Here is a 25,480-nt window from a genome sequence, read left to right on the forward strand (position 1 = left end):
CGCTACCAGAACATCTTAAAATAAGATACTTCTTTTTGAAGTGTTATTAATACTTTATTTCCTATTTATTTAATTTTCATTTTTGAATATCAATAATTTATATCCTGCTTCTTAGAATCCGTAATTATTATTATTATTATTATTATTATTATTATTATTATTATTATTATTATTATTATTATTGTAAGTTGCTTTCAACTTAATGATAGGATTGATATAAGCTATTGAGAAACAAGAAATAATAAAAGATTTCGCAATTTCTACAAAAAAAAGTGACAAATAATATTTGAATTTATTTACTTTTTGATTGCATAATTCATGCTAAAAAATTGTTATTGTATTTTATTATATAGGTATGTAATTCAAATATTATATATTATATTATATTATATTATATATTACTCTATAATTTTAATAAAATTAGTAGTGTAAATTTCAATTCACAATAAAATATAAAATTTTAAGTTTTCAAATCATATTTGCAAATATTATTTTTTAAATTGTCATTTATATTTTTTTTATAATAATATATGAAGGAGAATATTATAGAAGCAATAGGTTAAGCATAGCCCTTGGTTCCTCTAAACTGAGAGGATATTATATGTCGAATCTTTGACTAAGACACATCGTCTCTTAATAATAATTATAATTCAATTCATTTGATTATTGGTTGTAATACTCTTGTCATTAATTTAGTATAATAAATATATGTTACTTTTTCATTTATAAAATATAATAAATATTAATTTTCCTACATATATTTCTAAATTACAATTATATACATATAATTAAAACGTGTTTTAGTATCAAAATAAAAAATTAACTATTTTGTTTTTTAATCATTTTTTTTCATCGAGTACTGCACGGTATTGACAGATTATTCGATTCGGTTAGTTTTTAAGATATATATATAAGAAAAAAGTTAAGGAAACTTCTCACCCAGAGAAAATTTCTTTCCGTCTTGCAAGCTTATTCGTCAAGAAGTTGTAGAAACATTTTCAACTTAATTAGAAACGATATATGTGACCGCAAAACTTTAAGATAGAACTTGTAACTTTTCTAATATTATTATATATTTGCCTTTTAAGTATATACATAGATACCTATTTATATCAATTAATTTTGAGATTAGAAAAATGAAAGTAATCGAATATTTCTATAATAAACAAAAATTGTTATAAATAGAATTTCAAAAAATTTGAATTACCAAAATATTAAATTTTTAGAAATTCGAATTTTTATAATTACCAAAAGATAAAATTTTTTAAAAGTTCAAATTATCAAAAGATTTAATTTCTATTATTTCGAATTATCCAAGGATATGGATTTCTAAAAGTATACAAATTTATATTTGATCGAATTTTCAAATGTTCAAATATTCTAACACTATAATGATTTTTATATAGAATAATCATGCGCTTTAAAAACCTAAAAAAAAGAAAAAAAAATTTGTGGTCCATTTTTTTCAAAAATTTAAAAATACAATGTTAACTCATCACAGAAAAGTTATTTGATAAAATATGAATTTATTTGCATAACAATATTCTTGAATTTATTCTGACCTATCGTAGAGTTCAAAATGTTACATGAATATCATTTAATTTTTATACTTCACTTTGTTAACGCATGACTTTAGTCATTAAATAAAAAAAAAAATTTTATATACATTTACGCTATATTTAAACCTTATTTGTAATTCCATTTTTACCATTTGTCTAATGTGACATGAATTATATTTTTTTTATTTATTTAAAATCATCAATTATTGAACATGTTATTTAATACAATGAGAGAACAAAGTAGTTGTGTCAACTAATAAAATGATTACGAATACCGTTTTTGTTAGTAAAAACGATACCACTTCTAATTCGGTAGTCAGAGATGCCATTTATAATAATAAGAAGTTAATTTACTGTAAAAAGAAAGTGCTAAAATAATACCGATTTTAGGTATATCAAAATAGAACCAAATGACAATTTAGTACCTAAAATGGGTATTAAATTAATACCTTTCGTTTTACAGTGAAATAGTTGTCGTTACCATTTTATTAGTAAGAGGAACTTACTTTAGTTACTACCAGCAACTAATAAATATTGAAACAGATAGCATTTAGTTAGTTAACCTTACTGATAAAATAGGTAATACGATAAATAAAATACTTACAACCGCAATTATTTATTTAATATTAGGTATTTACATTCAAAAAAATATGTTTATTATAACTTTCTTGTTGTGCACTCAGAGAAATGGTATATTTGTCTCCGAGCCTACTAACTCATTTATTTGTTGCAAATATATTTTATTTCATTGAAATAAAAAATTTATTTGAGCCAAAGAAAAATTTATTTCTGACAAATAAAATTTTTATTTATGCCAAATAAATAAGTTAGTAGGCTCTGAGACAAATATACGTTTATTTAATTCAAATATATTTTATTTGGTTCAAATAAATCATTTCTCTGGGTGTGCCAACACGGAGAAAAATGGAGCTGAGTTTCTAGTAATAATTCCTATGGAATAGTAATAATTATATTTTTCTAATAAAAATTACTATTAATTGTAAAATGTACTTTTCATGAAGTAAATATTACTATTTATGGTAGTAAAAATTACTAATAGTAATTATTACAGTAGTCACTTTAAAAATTACTACAGATGTAATGGAAATTGCTTTGCGGTTTTTAAATTTTATAACGCCATTGTAAATTTTATTAAATTTTGTATTAATTTTTACATTTAACATTTTTTAAATATTACTCGTAGAAATTCTAATAAGCACTACTGCGGAATATAAAAATTGCTTCTGCAAGAAACAACTTTTACTATTGCAGAACAAACTTTTTACTCGAAAAAGTAGTAATCCGTACCACTACTACTATACGCCTGTGAGTGTGTGATTACGTCACTACGGTCATGCGCAGCGATCGTAGCCTGACGTTGTTAAAGTGATCCGACATTTTCGGGTTAGAAAGCAAAGAAAGCAAGGTTATGAAAGTGGTTAATTTTACAAATATAAGTGATCATCAAGGATAGAATTCATCAAATTTGAGACTTTTTTCAAGTAAGTTATGTGAACAGTTATATAAATATATACAAGAAGTCGCTTATCATAAAATTCACGTATTCAATACATTAGATATATATTCTTTCTTAAAGACAGATATTATTTAAATTATACTATTTGATGATTCCCATCTTCAAGAACAAAAAATTATATATTGAAACGAAATTTATTGCACGCAACTTCAATAGATTTGTTTTTAAAAATAACACTCGCAAACGAAATAAGGTTAAGTTTGTTTCCTCAAATCAATTTGTATCGAATTTAAGTCACTTCTATTTTATTGTATGTACATTTCTAATTATAATCAAAGTTAATGAAATATATAATCATTTTTTGATATAGCTGGTAAATTAATGACATAGCGTTCTATAAAAATGTCGCACTGGGATAATCAGAGTCCTTTTTATCGAAATGAGCAGCTTCAGACAAATAACGAAAATTATCAAAGATTTATATTTCCTCCGGAAAATCGTGAATTCTATCCATCAACATTTGATAACATTCAGAAATCGGTTGTGCCAGCGACAAGTATGTATACGCGTAAACGTTTTAATATTCTAATTTCTAACGCCAGAAATATTATTTTCGATGTTCTCGCTGGTCGAATTGTGGGTCTGTTTTCTTTGGAAAATCGATCGGCCTTGAAATTCGAGCAGTATATATTAATCGATTATTTAAAAAAATCATATTTTTTAAATAGATGAATTTGCATCGCTAAACAATTCCAATTATGCTCAACTTCAACCGGTCTCACACAATTTTACTACTCCACCTTCTGTTAACGAAACTGAAAAAATATCCTCATCAGCAGAATCGATAATTCAACAATCAAATTTTTTACCACAATCGCATTCTATGCCTTCGGAAAATGATGTACGTGAAGAGTTAGGAAATAGACAAATTTACCGAGATTCAACCGTTTCAAATTCCAAAGGAGTAACTGAAAATGTTTTATCAGTACAGTCAATGAATGATAAACAAAATGATTTATTTGTATTGCCAGGAAGTACACAGTTTGATGAAGATTACGGTGAAATAATAACAGATGCTGATGTCGCAGCAGTAGTATGATGATTTATTCTAAAAATTGTTATAATTTTTTCATAAATGAAATATTATTCATATATAATTTACAATAATTTTATTCGAAATTTAATTATTTATAGAATTTGAAAGAAATTTTAAAATTAACTGTAGAAGGGCGTGCAATTCTTTGTGCAAATCAGAAGTTGCCAAATGAAAGACTGAAAAAACCAGATCGTCTTGCCAGAGAAATTATAAAATATGAAACAGAGAAGGCCGTTTCTGATAGTGAAGATGGAAAATTATTAAAATTTGTGTAAGTTAATCTGTCTTTAAGTATATTCTAATGCTATAATTTCTTACTTTTTTTTATTTTCAGCATATCTAAAAGACAATTTCTTACTTACACTAAAGCGATTAAATCAATTTTCAAATGCGAAAAACGCTCAGCCTACTATATCCCGAGTCAGAAAACTAAATTTGGAGCACAAGGTGCTAAAGGCAAGTTATATTGCTCTTACAACTACATGAAAAAGAAATTGCGAAATGACAATATTTTAGTTGGAAATTCGAAGTCGGCAAATTCCCAGGAGGAACAAATTGATGAAATTGCTCTCGACGATAATACATCAGGTAAACAATTAACCATTTTATTTAACAAAATATAATAAATAATTATTTATAAGATTTTAAGTGAGATATAATTGAAAATTTTGCAAAGTAAAATATTTTTATAATAAAAAATAATAATAAACAAATTAAATATATAATAAATATATAATGAATAATTAATTAGAATGATTTTTATAGATAAAGAAATTGAATTACAATGGCTAAAAGAAAACTTGGAACCAATCGAAAGAATTAAACTTTATTGGAGTGAAACATTTAATGCTCGTCAAAAATCATTGAAAAATCATTCTTTGCCAGTGGATGAATATTTAAATTCATTTCCGAGTTTAGCCAGTGAGACCGGATATAAATTGGTATATAGAATAAAACTTTAATGCAAACGATTATATTTTTAATTCGTATAAAATAATATATTTTTATTTAATATTTATTTTTGTATATATACTTTTTTTTCAGCTCGAAGTCGATTTTTCTCGCCAGTTTCCAAATAAAGAAAATGAATTTAGAAGCAAATGGCCTTTGATAAAACTGAAACTAATTGAATTGTTAAAAAATTGCAAAATAACCATGCAAAATGACGATTTGGCTTTATTTAAAACTTTAAGCATTGTGGATAATGGTACGTAAATCTATATAATATATTGTATACATAATTTATGTGTCAATAGTTATAAAGTTATAATGTTACAGATAAACAAGATGCAATTGTTTTACACTTACTTCCTATTCTGACACAAAGGGCATACGTAGATATACCAGAAAATCAGCGAAAAGTATCGAATAACAAAAAGCAAAGAGTATCAAAAAAACGTAGAGCTACTTTGTCAGAGAGTAGAGAATCATTTTTTCTTGTCGTACCTGTGAGTTTTTTTTTCTATAAATTTTAAAATATTTTGTATATTTTGCATAATTAATAAAAACTTTGTATATTACAGAATGTTGGAAATCTTGAGACAATTGTGGAACGTAAGAGGAAAGAGTACACTGAGAATAAATTGCCTCTTCAGCCACTGCCGGTTCTTATTGGAACTTTAACACAAGTAGAAGACGCCTACGTCATTATTGATAATCTGAGATATCGTTTAAAGAATACTATCGATGCAGTCGATATTGCTTTTAAAATTTGCTTCGCTGTTGACTGTCACTACCCGCCTGCTGCTTTAAATTCTTGGCTTTTTGTCCAAGCTGCTGGTTATGGTATACCTTTAGACGTTCCTAACGTTTCACAAACCTTAGATTTATTGATAGAAGACGTCATCAGAAATAATTGACGATCGAAAAAGCGTTCACTTAGACATAATCTCTTCGAAATAAGTTATTACATTGATATAATTTTAGATATCGTTTAAAAAATAGTATCGATGCAATCGATGTAAAACTTTGAAATTGCTAAATTTTTTACGCTGTTGATTGCTGTCTATTATAGCTGCGCTTTAAATTTTTATATGGCTTCTCATCCTAGCCCGTGATTTTGATATATTTTTAAACGTTTTCTGTGTCTCACAAATCTTAGATTTGTTAACTAAAACGTTAAAAATAATTTTTTTATAGGATTATAAAAAAACGTTTAACTAAAAGTGTTCATCGATGTATATATAAACGTTTTGTTTTTATTATCTATATATATTTGGAAATTCTTATTGAGCAAGTAAAATCGTGGTTAGATCACAGGCTTTCGTGTAATTTTTTGTTTAACGCGCATTCATAATGTTTCAATGTTTTACTTGTAACGAAAGTGTGAAAAGCAATGATGATTTGTTGATTCATATAAAAATTGCACATTCTGATTTGTCAATTTTTAAATGCTCAGAAAAAGATTGTGACAGGGCTTTTTCAATTTTTCGATGTTTTCAAAGGCATAGAGCCCGAGACCATGAGTTAACAAATTCTCAAAATCGAAATCTCCAGAGTTCATCGGAAACTAGTTCGATCAATCTTAATGAAAATAATTTTGTAAATCAAAATAAAATTTTTGATAACGTCCCGAGTGACGATTTGATTAATAGCTTACCACCAGAAACACTTTTTGAAACGAATTCATTAAATGTTGACATTGAGGATGAAATGGAAAAAATTGAAGAAGATTTCGATTTAAAGTACGCAAATGATGACGTGTTGAAAAATTCTAAAAATAAGTTTAATGACATGTTGAATTTTTTAATGACCATACTAATTGCAAAATGGTATAACATCACTGATCTGCCAAGAAAAAGAGTTCAAATGTTTATTGATGATTTGAAATTATTTTTTAATTCGGAAATTATAAATATTTTGCGGAATACGGTTCTAACAAGATTAGAGTTGCTAAACGATGACCCAAATGAAATTCGTAAAATTCGAGATATGTTCGATAAATTGCAAAATTCGCTTGACAATTTTGATACTGAACACAAAAGATTTCAATTTTTTAAAAAAAAAGGAACATTTATTCCCCCTATTCGCCACACTTTGGGATATAAAGAGCAATTCACAGAAGAAAATGGTAAAAATGTTATCAAGAAAGTTCCAATTACTGCTGAATACATTAATATTGCTTCAGTTTTTACGAAATTTTTTAGTTTGTCAAATGTTTTTAACCAGGTTGTAGAATATGTGAATTCGTTACAAAGCGTTTCAAGTCTTTTTCAAAATATAATTCAAGGTGATTTATGGCGACAGAAAATGGAGAAATTTGGAGACAAATTTGTTTTACCCTTGATTTTATATTTCGATGAGTACGAGACAAATAACCCACTTGGGAGTCACAAGGGAATTAAAAAATGTGGTGCATTATATTTGAAAATGCCATGTCTACCACCCGGATTACAGTCAAAATTAAGTAACATTTTTTTATTTGGAATATTCAATGCTCTCGATAGAAATAACGTAGAAGTTTTTAAACCAGCCGTAGAACAGTTAAAAAATTTAGAAACTAATGGAATAACAGTAATTATAAACAACGTAGAAAGAAAAATATATTTCAAAGTAATTAGTGTCACTGCAGATAATTTAGGCTTACAACAAATGTTTGGATTAGTTGAAAGTTTTAATTCCTCCATTTTCTGCCGCATGTGTCTAATAAACAAAAAATTGATCAATACGATTTTTCATGAAAATCAGTGCAAACTTCGAACTAAAGAAAATTATGAACAAAATAAGCAACACGGGAATAGTAAAACGACAGGAATAGTGAAAGATAGTGTTTTTAAAGATTTGCCAGATTTTCATTTTGTAGAAAACATTGTAGTTGACTTGATGCACGACATATTGGAGGGTATCGGTCCTTATGATTTGGGTAAAATTTTATACTATTTTATTACTAAAGACAATCCTTATTTTACAGTAGATGAATTTAATTCGATTTTAAAAGGTTTTCATTATAATTTTCATGACAAACAAAATAAGCCACCTGAATTGAAAGATACTCATTTAAAAAATCAAACATTTTCAATGTCAGCAAGTGAAATGATGTGCTTAATTCGAAATTTACCAATGATGATAGGCCATTTAGTACCGGAAGATTCGAAACATTGGCGACTAATAATTCTTTTGCAGCAGATAACATTGTGTGTTAGTTCAAAGTGTTCTCAATTCGGTTGCGTTGACCTTTTAGATTATATGATAACAGAATACCTCACTCTATTGCAAGAATTATTTCCAAATTGCTTTAAACCAAAGCACCACTTCCTTATTCACTACCCGAGAGTAATGCAATTATTGGGTCCATTGTGGCATGTTGCTTGTATGAATTTCGAACGAAAACATAGAACAGGAAAAATTGTAGCTCACGTTTCACTCTCCCGACGAAATATACTTTATACTATCGCGTTAAAGGAACAACTGAAATTAAATTACGAATTTTTAAAGCCAATTGATACTAACCACGAGTTTACTAAAGGTCCGGTAAAAAGTGTTCATTCTTCAAATCTGAAAAATTACGACTCGTTTTTCGAAATTTTGCCAAATGACTTGCGAATTGAAAATTTATCAATTACATCTTGGATCTCTTTTAATGGAGAAATTATTAAGCCTGGAATGATTTTGGTTAATTTTAACGAAGATGAACCAGAGTTTTACTTCATTCATTACTTAATCACAAATGAAGTTGATGATTTAAACGTAATTGTTAGCGCAATTGAATGTTATTTTGATGATCACTTTCAAGCGTACAAAGTTGTTAAGTGTGATTCCAAGTACACTTTATTTACTTGGGAAAATGTGTCTCAAGCAAAAATCACGTATATGACACGCCTTGGCAATGGTCAAGAATATGTTGCCAAAAAATGGTTTTAATATCTTAATAAAAAAATGTTTGACAATAAATAATTTTAGCATTTTAAATTAATTTTTAATTCCTACATTTTATTTATTTATATCAATTTCCAAAGTATGCAATTCCTGCGTATATAATGAATATCAATTGATTACTTAATTAACTTTTAATTAATTACTATCTAATTAAATAATAAAAATAAATAATATAATAATTATTATACCTATAATAATAAAATAAATAAAAAAAACATAAAGAAATAAACTTCTTAAGATTTTATGTATATTAGTATTAATTATTATTTGCTACACCCTAAAAAAAGTAATTTTCAATCTAGAGGATTCCTCTAAAATAAATGCATATTTTCCTCTTAATTTTGGTATCAAAATTATTATTCTTCATTTAAGAGGATTTTCCTCTTAAATTAAATGTCGACATCCAAACCTCGTAAAATTGTTTTTAATGTCAAAGCCACCAATAAAATATTTATAATTTCAATCAAATAATAAAATCTTTGCAGAAAATACATTTTTAAATTAAAATTAAGTAAAATTATAATAGTTCATTTCAATACAATAATAAAAATTGTTTTTTAATATAACATTAACAATGTCATGTTTTTGGTTAATTATCAACATTTTATATTGATAATTAAAATACAAAAAATAAGTTTTCATTAATCAGTTGTAATGATCAACGAGATTTTCAGCGCAAAAATAATTTTAAAACATGATATGTTTAAAAGTTAACATTTTTTATAGGACAGAAAAAAATTTCATATATGAAATTATTTAACGTTTTAAAACTTTTTTAAAAAAGTAAATAAAAAGATTTAAAAAATTCGAAAGATTCAAAAATGGGGTTATAGTATTTCTATTTACTTGAGTAGTAAAATTTCACAAGAAATATCCAAATTTTTTTAAATCTAAATTATTATAAATTTTTATATGTTAATTTAATATCTTATCTAAATAAATACAATTTATGATTCATTTTATTAAAGAGGGGTATGTGGGTAAATTACATATTTGAGTGCAGCGGTTGCGACGGCCGAGAGGCTTAGTGAAAAAGCGTGCGATTTAGGGTTATTGCGTTTAGATATAAGTTTCGTAGGTAGGGTTCTAATCCGTATAGATGTAAGATTTTCCGATATGTTCAGTTGTTAATTGTAAGTGTGAATATGTTTAAAGAGTGAAACTTGTGAAATAATGAATATAATACGCATAAAGAGTGTTAATCAATTAAAAAAATTTTTTTTAAACGCACTGCTTTATTTTTATTTATTAAAATAAAACGAGAAAATATATAGCTCTCTATACTCGCTTCATCTTCTCATCACGTCGTGGACAAACGCGCAGGCGCGCAGCTGCACACGCGACAGAATTCCTTTCACCCGTACATGTGAGGCGCGTCATTGTAGTAGTACCGATTACTACTTTTTCGAGTAAAAGTTATTACTATTTCTTTAGGAAATAGTAATAATTGTTCCGATTCATAATAAAAGTTGCTTCGATCCTAGCATTTATTGCTTGGGACATTTTAAATATTACTCAGCTTTTAATAAAAATTATATTCCTTGAGATGAATTATTCTTTTTTGAAAAAAGTAAAATTTCTTTAAAAAGAAACAAAAGTTACTATTTCTTGAGCAGGTCCAAAATTACTATTTGAAAGTAGTAATTTTTGATCGAAAATGTTACAATTATTACTATTTATTTTTCTCCGTGAAGTAAAATATAAATCTTATATTAAACATATTTTTTGTATGATGTGAATAATAATAAATACATTAAGTTAGGTTTATTGGTTAAATTCGAGGTTAAATTGTTACTTACATTCAAAACGATCTATACATATTCTTCGAACACACATGAGAGTAATAACTCTCGCAAATCCATGGCACTTTTTTTAACAATATTAATAAAATAATTTAAATAATTTATATAGAAATTATAGGGGAGGATGGGGCAAGGATAGTTAAGGGGTAAGGATAGTTAGTTGCTGTTATGTTTAGACGGCTTGCTCAAAATTCGCGTCATTTATGGTATATTTGCGTCTTAACACCAATAGATGATAGTAAAAATTGGAAGTCAATCTGCCACAATTTGCGAAGTTAGGAGTTTATTTTTGTAAAAAGTCTGTTTTGATAAAATGTCAACGTAGTGTTTATCATACTGTTTTCTATATTAGTGCTTCCGAATATTTATTTTCGTAAGTGTTTTCCGGAGTGAAATTTCCTGCTGAACACGAATATCGTATTTATTTTCAAATTAATTAACGTCGTTCCTTAAAATTTAGAAAAAACTGAAATATGGGCTCATGGGGCAAGGATAGTTAGGGCTATTACGGCTCGATAAAATCCTGCTAATGCGACTGCAAATTTTAAAAAAATGTTTAATTGTTCTTTATATGTTGATATACATAATGGTATGTAATTATATACGAAAAAAGAAGCTTATTGACCAAGAAATTGGTGATCATCTGAAGAAAATTGGTTAAACCTCAGATTTTAGTTCAGACGAATTTTAATGCAATAATTGATATTTAGAAAATGTTCAAAACATGTTGTTAATACTTGATATATCAATATTAAATAGTCTAAATTCAATAAAATAAAGAAACCGAAAATTTACTGATTTTCTATGACAATTTTAGAATTTGGATTCTTTTAACTATCCTTGCCCCGGTACTGGGGCAAGGATAGTTGAAATTTTTTTTTTACTTTTTCATTCGTATCTCGTAGGGATTGCACTCTACAGCAAAATAATGTATAGCAAAATTATAGCCAAATAACCAGGTTTTCTGAAGATACTATTCGATTGCTGATATATATTTAGGTTTGGCCGCTAGATTTGAAAAGGTCTTACCTAACTATCCTTGCCCCATCCTCCCCTATAATTACATAAAATGTAAAACAACCTAAACACAAATGACTACGTTTTCTCACGACATTGCTTCACGAGCATGAGTGTCGCCAACCGAATTGCTAACAACTAACAACTACCAACTGCGTTTACTAAAAAAAAAAATGGTAAACCCAACTACTCTGTTATAGTTAAACTTTTGCATTGGTGGTAACTAACTGAAACTATTTTTGTAGGAGTGGTTTTTAAAATCAACCAATCAAATATTATCTATAAAACTGTGATTGGCTGATTTTAAAAATCTGATAAATAAAAATTCTGTGAAGTAAATTTTCGGTTTTATAAAAATTCTATAATATAGAAAGTTGGTTTAATAAAAATTCCGCAAAGTATAATAATTCTAACAAATAAAATTTGGCTCAATAAAAATTTTACCTAATGAAATTCGAATTAATATAATTGTGTTCAAGCAAAAATAATCCCTATTGTAATTGACAAAGTAGTTCCTTTTTATGCGGCCGATCACATATTTTCTTAATTAATTAATTTAATTCTTAAAAAACATCTTTAAACAAAATTAAAAAAAAAAAAAATTCTATAATTCTTTTAATTTTTTGAAAAAAATCAGATTTCTCTTCAGTTTGCTTTTGTATAATTTAGAATGTATTGCATACATTAATTTTTGCAATGGAAGCGTCAACATGCAATATGTGACATTGTGCAATGACATCAAAAATAATTTGTGTTACATACTGTATTATTCTCTGCGGTTTTTTCATATTACAGAGAGAGAGAGAGAGAGAGAGAGAGAGAGAGAGAGAGAGAGAGAGAGAGCAAAAAGCACAGGTTATCAAAGTTAATATCCGGACGAAGTGCAAAAACATAAAATCTTGGCCCATTTTTGTTTGTGAATTTGATGTGCGTATCAAAAAAAAAAAAAGATTTAATCAAATCATGAACCAGAAATGTATAACCCATATATTCGCAATGCAAATTGACCTAAATATACGTAGAAATATATTCACTGCAACCTCCTCTTTCATTATACTAGATTAATATTTATTAGTTCCAGAATAAATTTTACTTATTACATTTTCTCTTTTCTCTAATTTCAAAAATTTATATAATTTTCATAAAATAACTTATATTCTGAAAAATTGCTATATACACATGTTTCGAGAAATAACGGTAAGTTTCAAAAATGCGGTACTCCTAAGAGAAAAGAAATATTTTTCTTATATAGACTTGAATAAATATTCATTTGGTTTAAATAAACATTTTATTTCCGGTAGGGCTGAGAGTGTAAGAATTTTTCGAATAAATAAAAATAAAATACATATATCCTTCTTTTGAATTTTATAAAGTAAAATGCCACTATAATCGACTTTTACTTTAAAGATGAAGGTGACCTTAACATAACCTAAAATTAAAAAATGATTTTGAACTACGTTTTTAACATGCATACTAAAATATAATAAAAATTAATTTTAATAAATTTTGGAAGATATAGTTATACAAATTTTCAGAAGAAATGACAGTGAGTCAAAATCTTGCGTTATAAATAATTATTTTTTAAATTTTTCATTTTTTCACAAAAATTTTAATTTTTATCCAATTTAATCTATTTTACTCATTTGAAACATTTTTACTTTACAATTGTAAGTTTTTCAATGTTTTTTTTTTTGTTAAAAATATTTTTCGAACAAATCATTTTGACTCAATATATCATTTTTTCTTAAGTGTTTCTTAAGTTCTTATACTAGATCATCCAAAATTATTGGAAATTAATATTTCTAATAATTTTTTTTTGCATAAAAGAACCATTTTTTAATTTGAAGTTATATGTTACAGTCACCATTCTCCTTAAATTCGAGTAATATTTTTTTATATTATGAATGGCAAATTTTTTTAAAGGCGTCGATTTTTACATATAATTTAAAAAAAAAATTAAATAAAAATTTTTAGTAAATAACAATGCCTTTTTCAAAAGAAAATTTTGTTAAACAATAGAATTCAATTAAATTCTTTCTTTGTTCGAAAAATTTATTAAAATAAACCACTTATTTAGATCAAATAAATATTTATCTGAATCAAACAAATTTTGTTTAAAATAACTAAAAAAAAAATTGTGTTAATGCGAAAAAATGGTATATTTGGTTTAAACATAAATTTTCTCTGATCAGTGTAGCTTTATTAATTTTATGAAAATTTTATTCAATACTAGTTAAGTCCTCTGACGCATTAAAAAATGTATTTGATTCAAATAATCGGTTACTTGAGTTACTTGACTATTTTAAAATAAATATTTATTTGATAATGTAGTCAGTTTTCAGTGTATATAATAGCAATCATTTTTTATTGAAGCAATGGTTATGCTTCAAATAATTAATTATTAGAATTACTGTTATAGAAAGTGATGTCACTTCCAAAAATAGTTATGTTCGAATTAATAAGAACTTGAGTTTTTTGATTAGTCAATGTTTTGATTAAATGTTGTGTATCATATTTTCTTCTATCATATTATTATAGATTTTTCAAATACGTCATATTTTTATAATAGTAATGATAATAATAATAATTATTATTATTACTATTATTTTTATTATAAAATTATGTTATATAATATATAATATATAATATAATATATATATAATATATAATAATAATATTAATAATATAAAATTACACGATTATTATTATTATTATTAATTTCACTCTTCTAAATTGAAGTCTTAATGGTGTATCATCATGTGATCTTAGATCAAAAATATCTTAGGTTTCCTATATATATGCCTGTGTGTGTTTGTTGAGACGTCTAAAATTTCCGAAAATAAAGTAAAAGTAATTTGAGAACAGCCCCTATATGGTAGTTATAGTCATACGGCCCTGATGGTGTCCTTTTATCTTCTTTGGAACTCTGTCCATAGCAGGAAGTCATTTTCGAGAGAAAAGACTCTGTCCTTTGCATAAAATTAAATTTTTTTTTCTGCAAGATTTTTTTTTTTTTTTGCTCTATAAAAAAGTTTTTATAGAGAATATTTTTTTTTTTTTTTTTTTTTTGAAAGAAAGTAATTTTAAAGAATAAATATCTTTTATATAATATGACGTTCAAGACTTTATAATTCTTTTAAATTCAAAAATACACATTCAAAGAAAAAACTATTTGACTTAAAAAATTATAAATAGAAACTTAATGTGTTTTAGAATTATTATTTAATTCCAAAATAAATTGATTTTTATTAAATTCATATATTTGGTTTAAATAAAAAATTATTCTGCGTGTGTGACTTTACATATAAGGAAAAATAATTTCAATTATTAATTGTTTTAAACAATTTAAATTTTTTTAATTTCAAAGAATTTTTTTTTTAGAAAAAAATAATTCATCCTTTTCGTAATATTGAATTGGTTAAATTCATTATCTGATGACACGTATACCTACTATTATAAACTTTGCTTTCATGTGTCTGCTAATTTTACAATATAATCATATGATGTGTAACAGATCATAACATTTATATACACGACTGACATAAAGCATAGTCAAGTTTGTTCTGTACACGATCATTGAAAAATATTCAAGTACTTAAAATTGAGAAAATTCGCTACGTTGAAATTTATACTATGATATATGGATGTTAGACAAGACATTGTCAAAATGTTGAATCAGTATATGAGAGCTTTGAATTATACTCAAAAGTAATGTTATCTGTTATAAATCGTCTTTATCATATGTAAAGCTATATTTGTTAGAATTATTACTATTTTACTCGCAATTTTATTCCAATATTAAACAATTTTAGTAATTAATTATAAGTAAACGTTAATTAAAATTAAGTGAATTAAAATTAATTACGTTATTTAATTAAAAGACAATAATTTATCAATTATCGAAAAATTTAATGATAAAATATAAAGTTTTATGCGCGCGAATATATATTATACTTAGAAAAAAATTTGTTTAAAGCAATTAAAATTTTGGTTAAAACAACTAAATAAATATGGGACAAATGAATATGTTCTAAAAATCGTTAGTTAGAATTCTCATTTTATGGAATTTCATTTGTCATAATTATTTTTGAGCCGAATTTTTATTTATTCGAATTAGTATTTTGCATTCTCAAAATCTGAATTAGTAGTTTTTCTACTAGCAATTAGTAGTTTTCTACTAAAAAAAAGAGTCAATTGACAAACGAATCCGCACTCTTTCATTAGTAGAAAACTATACGATGCTGAAGTACGCAACGTTTATGATAAACGATTTTTAAAGAAATAATTTTTTAAAATGAAAAATTATATAATTTTTCACCTAAAAAATATTTCTTTATAATTTTTTGATTAATGAATACTACAAGAAATATTTTTCGGGCAAAAAATTATAGAATTTTTCATTTTAAAAAATTATTACTTTATCATAAACGTTGCGTACTTCAGCTTCGTAGAAAACTACTAATTCAGATTTAGAGAGCAGAATTTTCATAAAAACGATTTTCTAAATTACAGAATTTTTATATAACCGAAAATTCACTTCACAGATTTTTTATTTGTTCGAATTTTTATTTGTCAGAATTTTTATTTGCTCGAATTTTCATTTAACATAATAGGCATTTTTAAGAATTTTTATTGGGTAGAATTTTATTTGCATAGAATTTTTTTTCAGATGAATTTTCATTTGTTCGAATTATTATTTAATGTAATTTCCATATAACCGATTTTTCATAGTACACAATTTTTACTTAACCAAAAAGTTATTTAACAGAATTTCTAATTGATAGAATTTTCATATGTCCGAAATTGCAAATTGCCGTACAAACAATTGACAGAAAGATTTCGGCGCGATTGTTTGTTCGGTCATTTGCATTTTCGGACAAATGAAAATTCTATCAATTAGAAATTCTGTTAAATGATTTTTCGGTTAAGTAAAAATTGTGTACTATGAAAAATCGGTTATATGGAAATTACATCAAATAATAATTCGAACAAATAAAAATTCGGCTCAAAAATAATTATGACGTCCCTTATATTTTTTATTTGGATCGTCTTCAGATTTTAATAAACTCTATATGATAATAATTGGCTTACTTATTATATTTTAAAAAATTTTTATTTGTAAAATTGCACCGATAAATTTATTCCACTTGTGAATTTTAAACTGACTAAGAATTAGAAACTATTTTTTATGGGTGATTCTCTCAAAAAGGACAAATTACGCTTTTAAGATATTTTGTTAAAAATATGAAAATTAATTGAAATTATTTAAAATTCTGTCAGCCATACGTTAGGATTTAACAATTTTCAATCGGACCACTAAAGAAAATTTTAAAAAAAGGTAAAATAACTGAAATATTGAATAAAAACTGATGTTACGGAATGGAGTTACGGAATGGAGTTACGGAATGGAGTTTTAACACTAGTTTTCATTCAATAATTCAGTTGTTTGACATTTTTTTGAAATTTTCTTTAGTGATTCCATAAAAATTTGTTGAATTTTATCGTATGGCTGGGAGAATGTTTATTAATTGAAATTAATGTTATTATTTTTTAACAAAAACCTCGTCCAAAATTGTGCACAAATAATTTGTTCTTTTTGAGAGAATCACCCTTATACTTTTTTTCGAAAAAATTTAGAAACCAAAGTTTTATTTAGATCAAATAAATATTTATTAGAATCAAACAAATTTTGTTTGAAATAATACAATTATATACAACAAAATTATAGTTAACAATTTTTACTTCCAATATTGTAATGTAAGATAATATTTTAATTCGATAAATGGAAGATAAATGAAATATTAAATTTTAACAGCTACACTGAGAAAAAAAATTTAGTGTTTGCAACAAAATTGTTTGGTTAGGCGATTTTGGTTCTTACAACCAAATTTTGGTTAACTGAAACAAAATCGTAGAGTTATCTCAACAAAACATTTGGTTAGGCCAACAAAATTATTTGGTTGAACATTTTTAAATTCCAACCAACAAAAAACACTCAACAAATTTTTTTGGTTGACTCAAACAAATAATTTGGTTGCTTAAATACCAACAAAATTATTTTGTTGGCCCAACCAAATTTTGGTTGCTCTGACTAAACATTTTTCTCAGTGTAATACAGTAAAATTGTACATTTGGTTCAAACAAAACTTTTCCCTGAGTGTATGTAAAATGAATCATATATATAAAATTATGAAATTTAATTATGTGAAGGACAGTGGACTTGACATTGAAACTTGTTTTGTAATATTCGTATACATATATATATATATATATCATTTTTTTTAAAAAAAGAAATTTAGTATGCCGTAATTTTTAAATAATATGGAACTTACGGTATATAACAAATCGAATAACAAAGAAAGGATTGGGCTTGAAGAATTTATGAAACACTCACGGGCGTGGTGGTGCCCAACTCTCGCACAGTGACGGATACTAAATACGAAACAATGAGGGTTTGAATTTTTATGTTTTTATTGTAGAACGAAAACCAGGAGAGGCATTGATGAAATAAATCACGTAGGCGTGATCCTGGTCGTTTATATTCGAATTTTCGGAAAACATTTTTTGAGACCATAAAAAAAGGGGTGTTTGAATTTTATCCGTCGGATATGCATGTGCATAATTCTTATTATTACTAAAATTTACCTCTCATTGAGAGAAGAAATGTAGAAAATAATTTTTTAATATTTATGGTAAAAGCTACAGTAAATGACACCTGCTATAACTATTTTTTCAGTTTTTTATCCAATAAAAATTAGTAACTTTTTACTAATACTTATAGTTATTTTTAACTAATTCAGATTTAGAAAATTGTTTTTTTTTTCAAAAAATGGTAAAAAAATAAGTTGTCGTTTGTTTATTTATCTCAGTTAATTTTCGATGGGTTTTTAAATATATATGTATATATATATATAGAGGCACTTGCGTAAAAGAATATAAATATATAAATAAAGAAAGAATAAATAAATGAGGCTAATAAAAAAAATGCACATGTTAAATAATTCGAAGCGGAAATAATGTAATTGCTAAAGGTTTTGATGGTTAATTACCCATAAAATACGCGTGTTTTGTTTTGCATCTCAAAACCATACAAGTGGTTGCTTTTGTTTGTCGCCTTCATTCAAAGTTGGTCATTTGTAAATTTTTCCTTAGAATATTATTCGCCTCAAAGGAAATGGACCACTTTAAAAGTGAAATTTGCACTGTCAATTTCAAAATATAAAATGCAACGGAATGCCTCACATTTTTCACTGATAGTATCATATTTTTTTTTTTTTATATTAATCATCTTTTTCTTTATGCAGTTTCTATATATAGATAATAATAATAATAAATAAAAAGTGTTATAATCTTGAAAAAACTACAAGTTATAAAATATTGAAAATAAAATTATAATCGAATAATTATTCTTCTTAACATATATCAAAAGTAACCATTGAATTAGTAAAATTTAACTAATTCAAAACGAAAAAATTAATGTTTATATTTAAAATCATTCACACTAATTTAAAAGTATCAAATTAATGGTACTGAAAATATCAAATTAACTGCAAAAACTAGCCTTCTTAAAAGTGCAAAAAACGTCTTGTTTTAAGACACATTTGGTGTCTTAGACGCGAAAAACGTCTTAAAACAAGACGTTTTTTTGCACTTTTAAGACGGCCAGTTTTTACAGTGTTGATACAAATTTTTATATCAATTTGATATTTTTGTATTAATTCGATAATTTTAAATTAGTATATGTTGATATTATATTTACACACGGAAAAAAATTTTCTGGTAATTCTTTAACGTCGATTTAGAGATTTTACATGTTCCTAAATCTGTTAATTCTACAGATATTTTCTGCAAGGATTTAACGCATGCGCAAAAACAATGCAGTGATTCGACTAAGGCTGAGTACGATTGAGTGCGAGAGGTTAAGGCGAATTTAGTGTTTTTATTATTATCGTAGTGTCGGCAAGAAAGTTTAATTAAAAAGGAAACGTCTTAAGTATATAAACATTATTATAGAAATAAATTATTACAAATTTTTTATTTTAAAATTAACTGTAGTGATTAAGTGAGAAAAGTCGTTTGTTTCAATTTCTCGACATAAGAAAAAGTGGATTTATCATAAGTTTTGAAAACTTGCTCCTCATTTTTTTTGTTAGAAAATTATTGAAGGATGAATTTATTTACATAGAAGTTATACTAATTTATACAATAATGTTCCGCGAATTTAATGTATTCGGAGGAGAATATAACCTATAAGAAATACTCTACCAAATATATATTATCCCCATATAGTATACATAATTTGGTCACTCAACAGTTTTTAAGAACTGTAGCTCAAACTTGTAGAATTAACAGATTTTAATGCCAATGATTCTACATATTTCTCTATTTGGAGAAACATCAGTAGATGGCGCAGGAGTTTCTGTTAATTCTACAGAAAATTTTTTTCCGTGCAAGAATACACTACAATAATATGTTTTAAAAATATATTAATTGACCCATATTTTATTAATTTTCAATTTATATTTCTTAAAACAGTAATTAATAGAAATATTTTTTTACTGCATTAGATATTACTCTGCGAATTTTAAATATTTTTACTGTGCATCTCTTCGTGAAACATAACCTCTAAGATTAGTGTTTCTTTTGTTTCAATTCGCGCAATAATACTTGAAGGGGTTTCCTCAGTAAATAATATATATATATATATATATATATATATATATATATCACTCACAGTAATGCTTGCATATCAACTGTATTTACGATTATTTTTAAATGACTTTTTATTTAATTATATAATGAGTGTCAAAAAGTCTCCAAAATTTAATGATTTAAAAAATTTATAACTATCGAACTTCGAAATGAAAGAATGAAATGAAAGAAATTTTACTTCCTCGTGAAGGAAGCTTTGTAGTCTTTTTGTTTATAAAATTTTTAAAAATAGTCGAAACAAATTTTCCTCTATATAGAAATTTGGTATATAAAGACTTATTTATCACATTAATATCTCAAAATGGACACTATAAGATTTTAAAAAATAACCCAAGAAAAATTTTATTGTCTTTTGTCCAAAAATTTGTTTCCAATAAAAAAAAATATATATATATATATATATACATAAAGTATAAATTTGATTTAAATTTAAAGAATTAATGAAAATTAAAAAATCAAAAATTTACATTGTAGCTAAAAAAATTTTTGTTTGTTTAAATTAAAGTTTATACATATAAAATAATTGTATTCCTTGCAATGAAACGAATCGATTATGGTATATATATAAAGTATATGTTTTACTCAAAATTAATTTAAATCAATCAAATGAGTTAAAGAAATTTATTGCTTCCTTCACGAGGAAGCAAATTTTTTGCTTCACACAATGAGGAAGCAAAATGTGCATGAAATGAACATAAAGGGCCCCCTACTTATTTTTTTTTTATCTCGCTATTTTGTTTTTTACAGACGTTCAAAAAAAACCAAAAATACGTTTTTTCACTTTAAAATCTAATTTTTACTCGAAAACTAGATGCAATCCAATATTTTCAAGGTCAGATTCAAATTCTACAAACAAAATCCTATATAAGAATCGCCTGTAACATTTTGGAAAACATAAAACTGTTGAAATTCTGTTGTGCAGTGTAAATTAGCTTCAAAATTTTATTTTTTTAATTTATTTTTTTTTCAGTAATCGTAAATTAAATTTTTCAAAATAAAAATAGATTTTTAAAATTATAAAATATTAAATTTGTTAGTTTAAACTTTTAGAAAATCAACTTTTTAAGTAAAACAATTGTTTATTTAAAAAGTTAAAGTTGCTTAAAATTGTTTAAATGGACATATCTTTTAAACGGTTAAAGATAATTGAGTTGGGTTTTTTTTTTTGTAAAAACTCAAGATAAGGAGACGCTTAAAATATAATAACATTTTTTTTCATATTTTTTTAATTAAAAAAAATTATTTAGTTCAAATGTCTAAATTAACTGACTTATGAACCAAAAAATTCCTTTTGTTTCACTCTTTGATATTCCAAAGAGACATCAATGTTATAGAACAATTGGATCATTTAATATTATAACGAAAATTTCTGGTAATTAATTCAATTAGTCAAATTTTACTATTTTTTTCATTTATTTTTCCATTAAAAAATAGTAACTTTTTACTAATTACTGAAGCAAAAAGTCAAATTAAGATTTTACTAAAAAAAATAGTTATTTTTAAGTTTTTACACGGAGAAAAATGGAAAAACGAATAAAGTAACTTTTACTACTTTAAAAGTAAAACCGGAACTGTCCACAGTTTCTGGCAATTTTTCATCCAGAAATAGTAAAATTTACTTCTGAAATAGTAAAAATTATTCCGGGAATAGTAAATTTTACTATTTCTGGAGTAAAAATGCGCAGAAACTGCGGACAGTTGCTGTTTTACTATTTAAGTAGTAAAAATTACTTTATTCGTTTTTCCATTTTTCTCCGTGTAACTAATTCAGATTTAGAGAAAAAAAAAAAAAAAAAATGTTATTAGGTCAACCACAAATTTGGTTGCACAAATATTAAGTAAAAATATTATTCTCGCTTTTATAATCACTTTGCTCAATAGATATGTATTAGAAAATTGTTTTGGTATTTGTTGCAATTTAATAATTTTGAACAAAAGAAAATAATCGTTTAGTCGGTCCAATGAATATTTCATTCAATAAGTGCATTATCCTGGCAAATCTTTCTTTCATCGGCACAAAGTGTTTAATGAAGCAAATTCAATTCAATTTCATTTCACGAATGAATTTTACCAGTTTTCAACAAGTCACGTGAAAATAAAACTTTAACTTTGTTTAAAAAGCAAAAAAAAAATATATATCACTTTACTTTTCTTGTAGATAAAAAAATGTTTCAAGTAAAAAAGAATAAGTTTCTAAAATTTTTGGAGATTGATCGAATATATTGATAATCGCAAATGATTAGACAATATTAAAATTATTTTCATGTTTATTTTTCAGTTATTTAGTTTTAGTTTACTTTTGGTTATTAGAAGAATAAAATTTACTTTTTTTTTTTGTCTCAATTTTTTTTCTTTTTTTTCCAAAATTTTATTTCTCTTGATAAGGATCATTTTCTTTGATATAAGATCAATAGGAACAAATTACACCATAGTATAAGTGAAACTACACACATTCATTCTGAGAAGTCATTAAAGGCTCTTTTTTTTGTACTAGATCTCATGTTGTGAAACCCACACAACCTTTTTGCTTGTGTATACGAACATCAGCATCACAGAAATAGACATCCTACATTAATTCTCAAAATTGCACAAAAACAAAATGTTCATTTTTTTCAAATTTTCCTTTCTTGAGTTTTTTTTTTTTTTTTTTCTAATATAACAGTCAAAAAGCTTTTCATCCAAAAGAAAAATGTTACAAGCATCTTATTTGCTGACTTGTTTGCCGTCGGATAGTTGCAGAGAGCTCCAACACTGAAGCATGTGAATAATTTCCAAATTTTCACTATTCACAGTGGCACTTTTTTTTCTATTTGATATCATTTATTGTGATCACAATATTTTTTTTTTTTTTTTTTGCATAAAGTGAAATCAAGAGACGATTTGAAACCGGAAGAATGTCCAGCTTTAAAACGGTGGGAAAAAAATTCATTTTTTTGTTTTCGTGTCAGGATTAAGGAGGAGTACCTTTTGCAGAGGGTAAGATGTGAAGAAGTTTAGACATATCCTCGACAACAACGCCAGACGGGAAAAGTCAAGTCGTCGAGAGTGTAGGCAATCAGGCGTGAATTTCTCGAGAGGGATATTTTTTTTTTTTTTTTGTATGAGAGGCTTACCTCTTGGTGGCGTCAAGCAAGGCACCCTGGAAGGTCTTGGCTCCGTGTTCGAAGATGACGACGATGATGTCCGGCAGTGCCGACCCGACGGTCACGAGGATCTTTTCGCCCGGGACAAGGGCCAGCCCGGACGGGGCCTCGAGGTCCGCCATATTAGCTCGTTAGGAGCTCCTCGCCTCCTCCTCGCGGGTCTGTCTGGATGACGTGAGGAGCAGCCTGGCCACAGTACTCCAACACGTTTGCGCGGGGTGCAGGGCGAGGGACGCTCGCCATTGCTGCATGCACAGCTGGTTAGAATCGCGCATGCGCCCCATTGCCGAACAGTGACGGACGAAGACGAATGTTATGCCCGCGACAGATTATTAGAGACGAAAAAAAAAAATAAAAATAACACCCCACCATCTCTAACCTCAACCTGTTTTCTTTATCAAATACTTTCATTGTTATTGATTAATAAAAGGGTTCCATTTCTGTTATTATGTGCTTTATTCAATTTTACTCGTCTTAAAAATACCTGTTTTATATGAGGAGACTTGTTATTTATTACGAAATTTTACTTTGAATTGATGATGTGTGAGAAAAGTGTATAAATAATTTAATTTAAGGAGAATGGAAGCGCTAACATAACCTCAAAACTGGAAAAAAAATATGATTTTAACGCGAACAAAATAAAAATTAATATCAAACAATTTAAGACAATTTATAATTATACATTTTTTGAAAATATGTTGAGTTAACATTTTTTTGTTAAATTAATTACTTTTTTTAACATTTTTCTTTCAGAACATAGACAAAAAGCGCAATTTTTATTCAATTTAAATAAACATTATTTTATTCATTTGAAAAACACTCTCCAAGTAAACTTTTTTCAATATATCTCTCTAAATCTGAATTAGTAAAAAATTAACTAATTCATTTAGTAAATTAAATTTCAACTAATGAATTAGTTATGTTTGGAAGTTTTACTAATAAAATAGTAAAAAATTAGTATTTGAACATTACTAATTTAAAATAGTAATCAAATTAACTAATTCTATTAGTTATTACACCCGAGTTACTAATTGAATTAGTCAGTTGAACGTAACCTCTATTATTTTTATGACGTATGTCATCTTCCATGGGTTTTTTTTAAAAATATTTTTTTGTTTTTTTAGTATTATGTGAAACTATAGCTTGTACTCTATTCAAAATACTTTGTTTGATGCTTAAAATACTACTTTTGAAAGCATTTATTATTTTTAAATTATTGTTCTGTTTTTTTGAAGTATTATGTGATACTATAGCTTGTACTATGTTCAAAATATTTTGTTTGGTGCTTTAAATATTACTTTTGAAATTATTTATTTTTCAAAAAATTTTTTGATATAAACTAACCGTTAAAATTTTTTTATTAATTTTATTTCACCAAAAGTAACTATGTATGTGTATCTAAACTGTCTTTAAGTAAATTAATAAATTACTATAAAGTAAAAATTTTAATAAAATCTTTACTCAAAAAAAATCGGAAATAATATATCAAATGAACCACCAGAACGTAAAAAATTTTATATGAATTTTTCCAATATTATGCAATTTAACCCATGAAAACGGACTTTTAAAAATAAAATATTTTTTATACAATCATGAAGAAACTACATGCGAAAAATTTTATCTTTGAAACTCGACTTTTCAAATTTAAAATTTTAGTATTAATAAGTTGATAAATTTTTATTGATTATTTACGATTTGGCGGTAAAATTGTATAATGACTAATGAATTAGTAAACAATTAGTAGTTTTAACTAATCAATTAGTAATTTGCGCCCCCGGGAGCCGCATTAAAAAGTTACT

General features: G+C 25.7%; 1 protein-coding gene across 1 annotated transcript in view; it reads right to left on the minus strand.

Moving 5' to 3' along the window:
- Nucleotides 1-23,914, minus strand: part of LOC127283574 (PWWP domain-containing protein 2B-like) — a 67,142-nt gene extending 43,228 nt beyond the window's left edge. Inside the window, exon 1 of the mRNA XM_051308540.1 lies at nt 23,652-23,914. Coding sequence (XP_051164497.1) covers nt 23,652-23,803 — 152 coding nt within the window. The 5' untranslated portion in view covers nt 23,804-23,914. The remainder of the gene's footprint in view (nt 1-23,651) is intronic.
- Nucleotides 23,915-25,480: the final 1,566 nt, after the last annotated feature.

The sequence above is a fragment of the Leptopilina boulardi genome, unplaced genomic scaffold, assembly GCF_019393585.1.
Source record: "Leptopilina boulardi isolate dan_hultmark-lab unplaced genomic scaffold, ZJU_Lbou_2.1 LbouV2_310, whole genome shotgun sequence".
NCBI lineage: Eukaryota > Metazoa > Arthropoda > Insecta > Hymenoptera > Figitidae > Leptopilina > Leptopilina boulardi.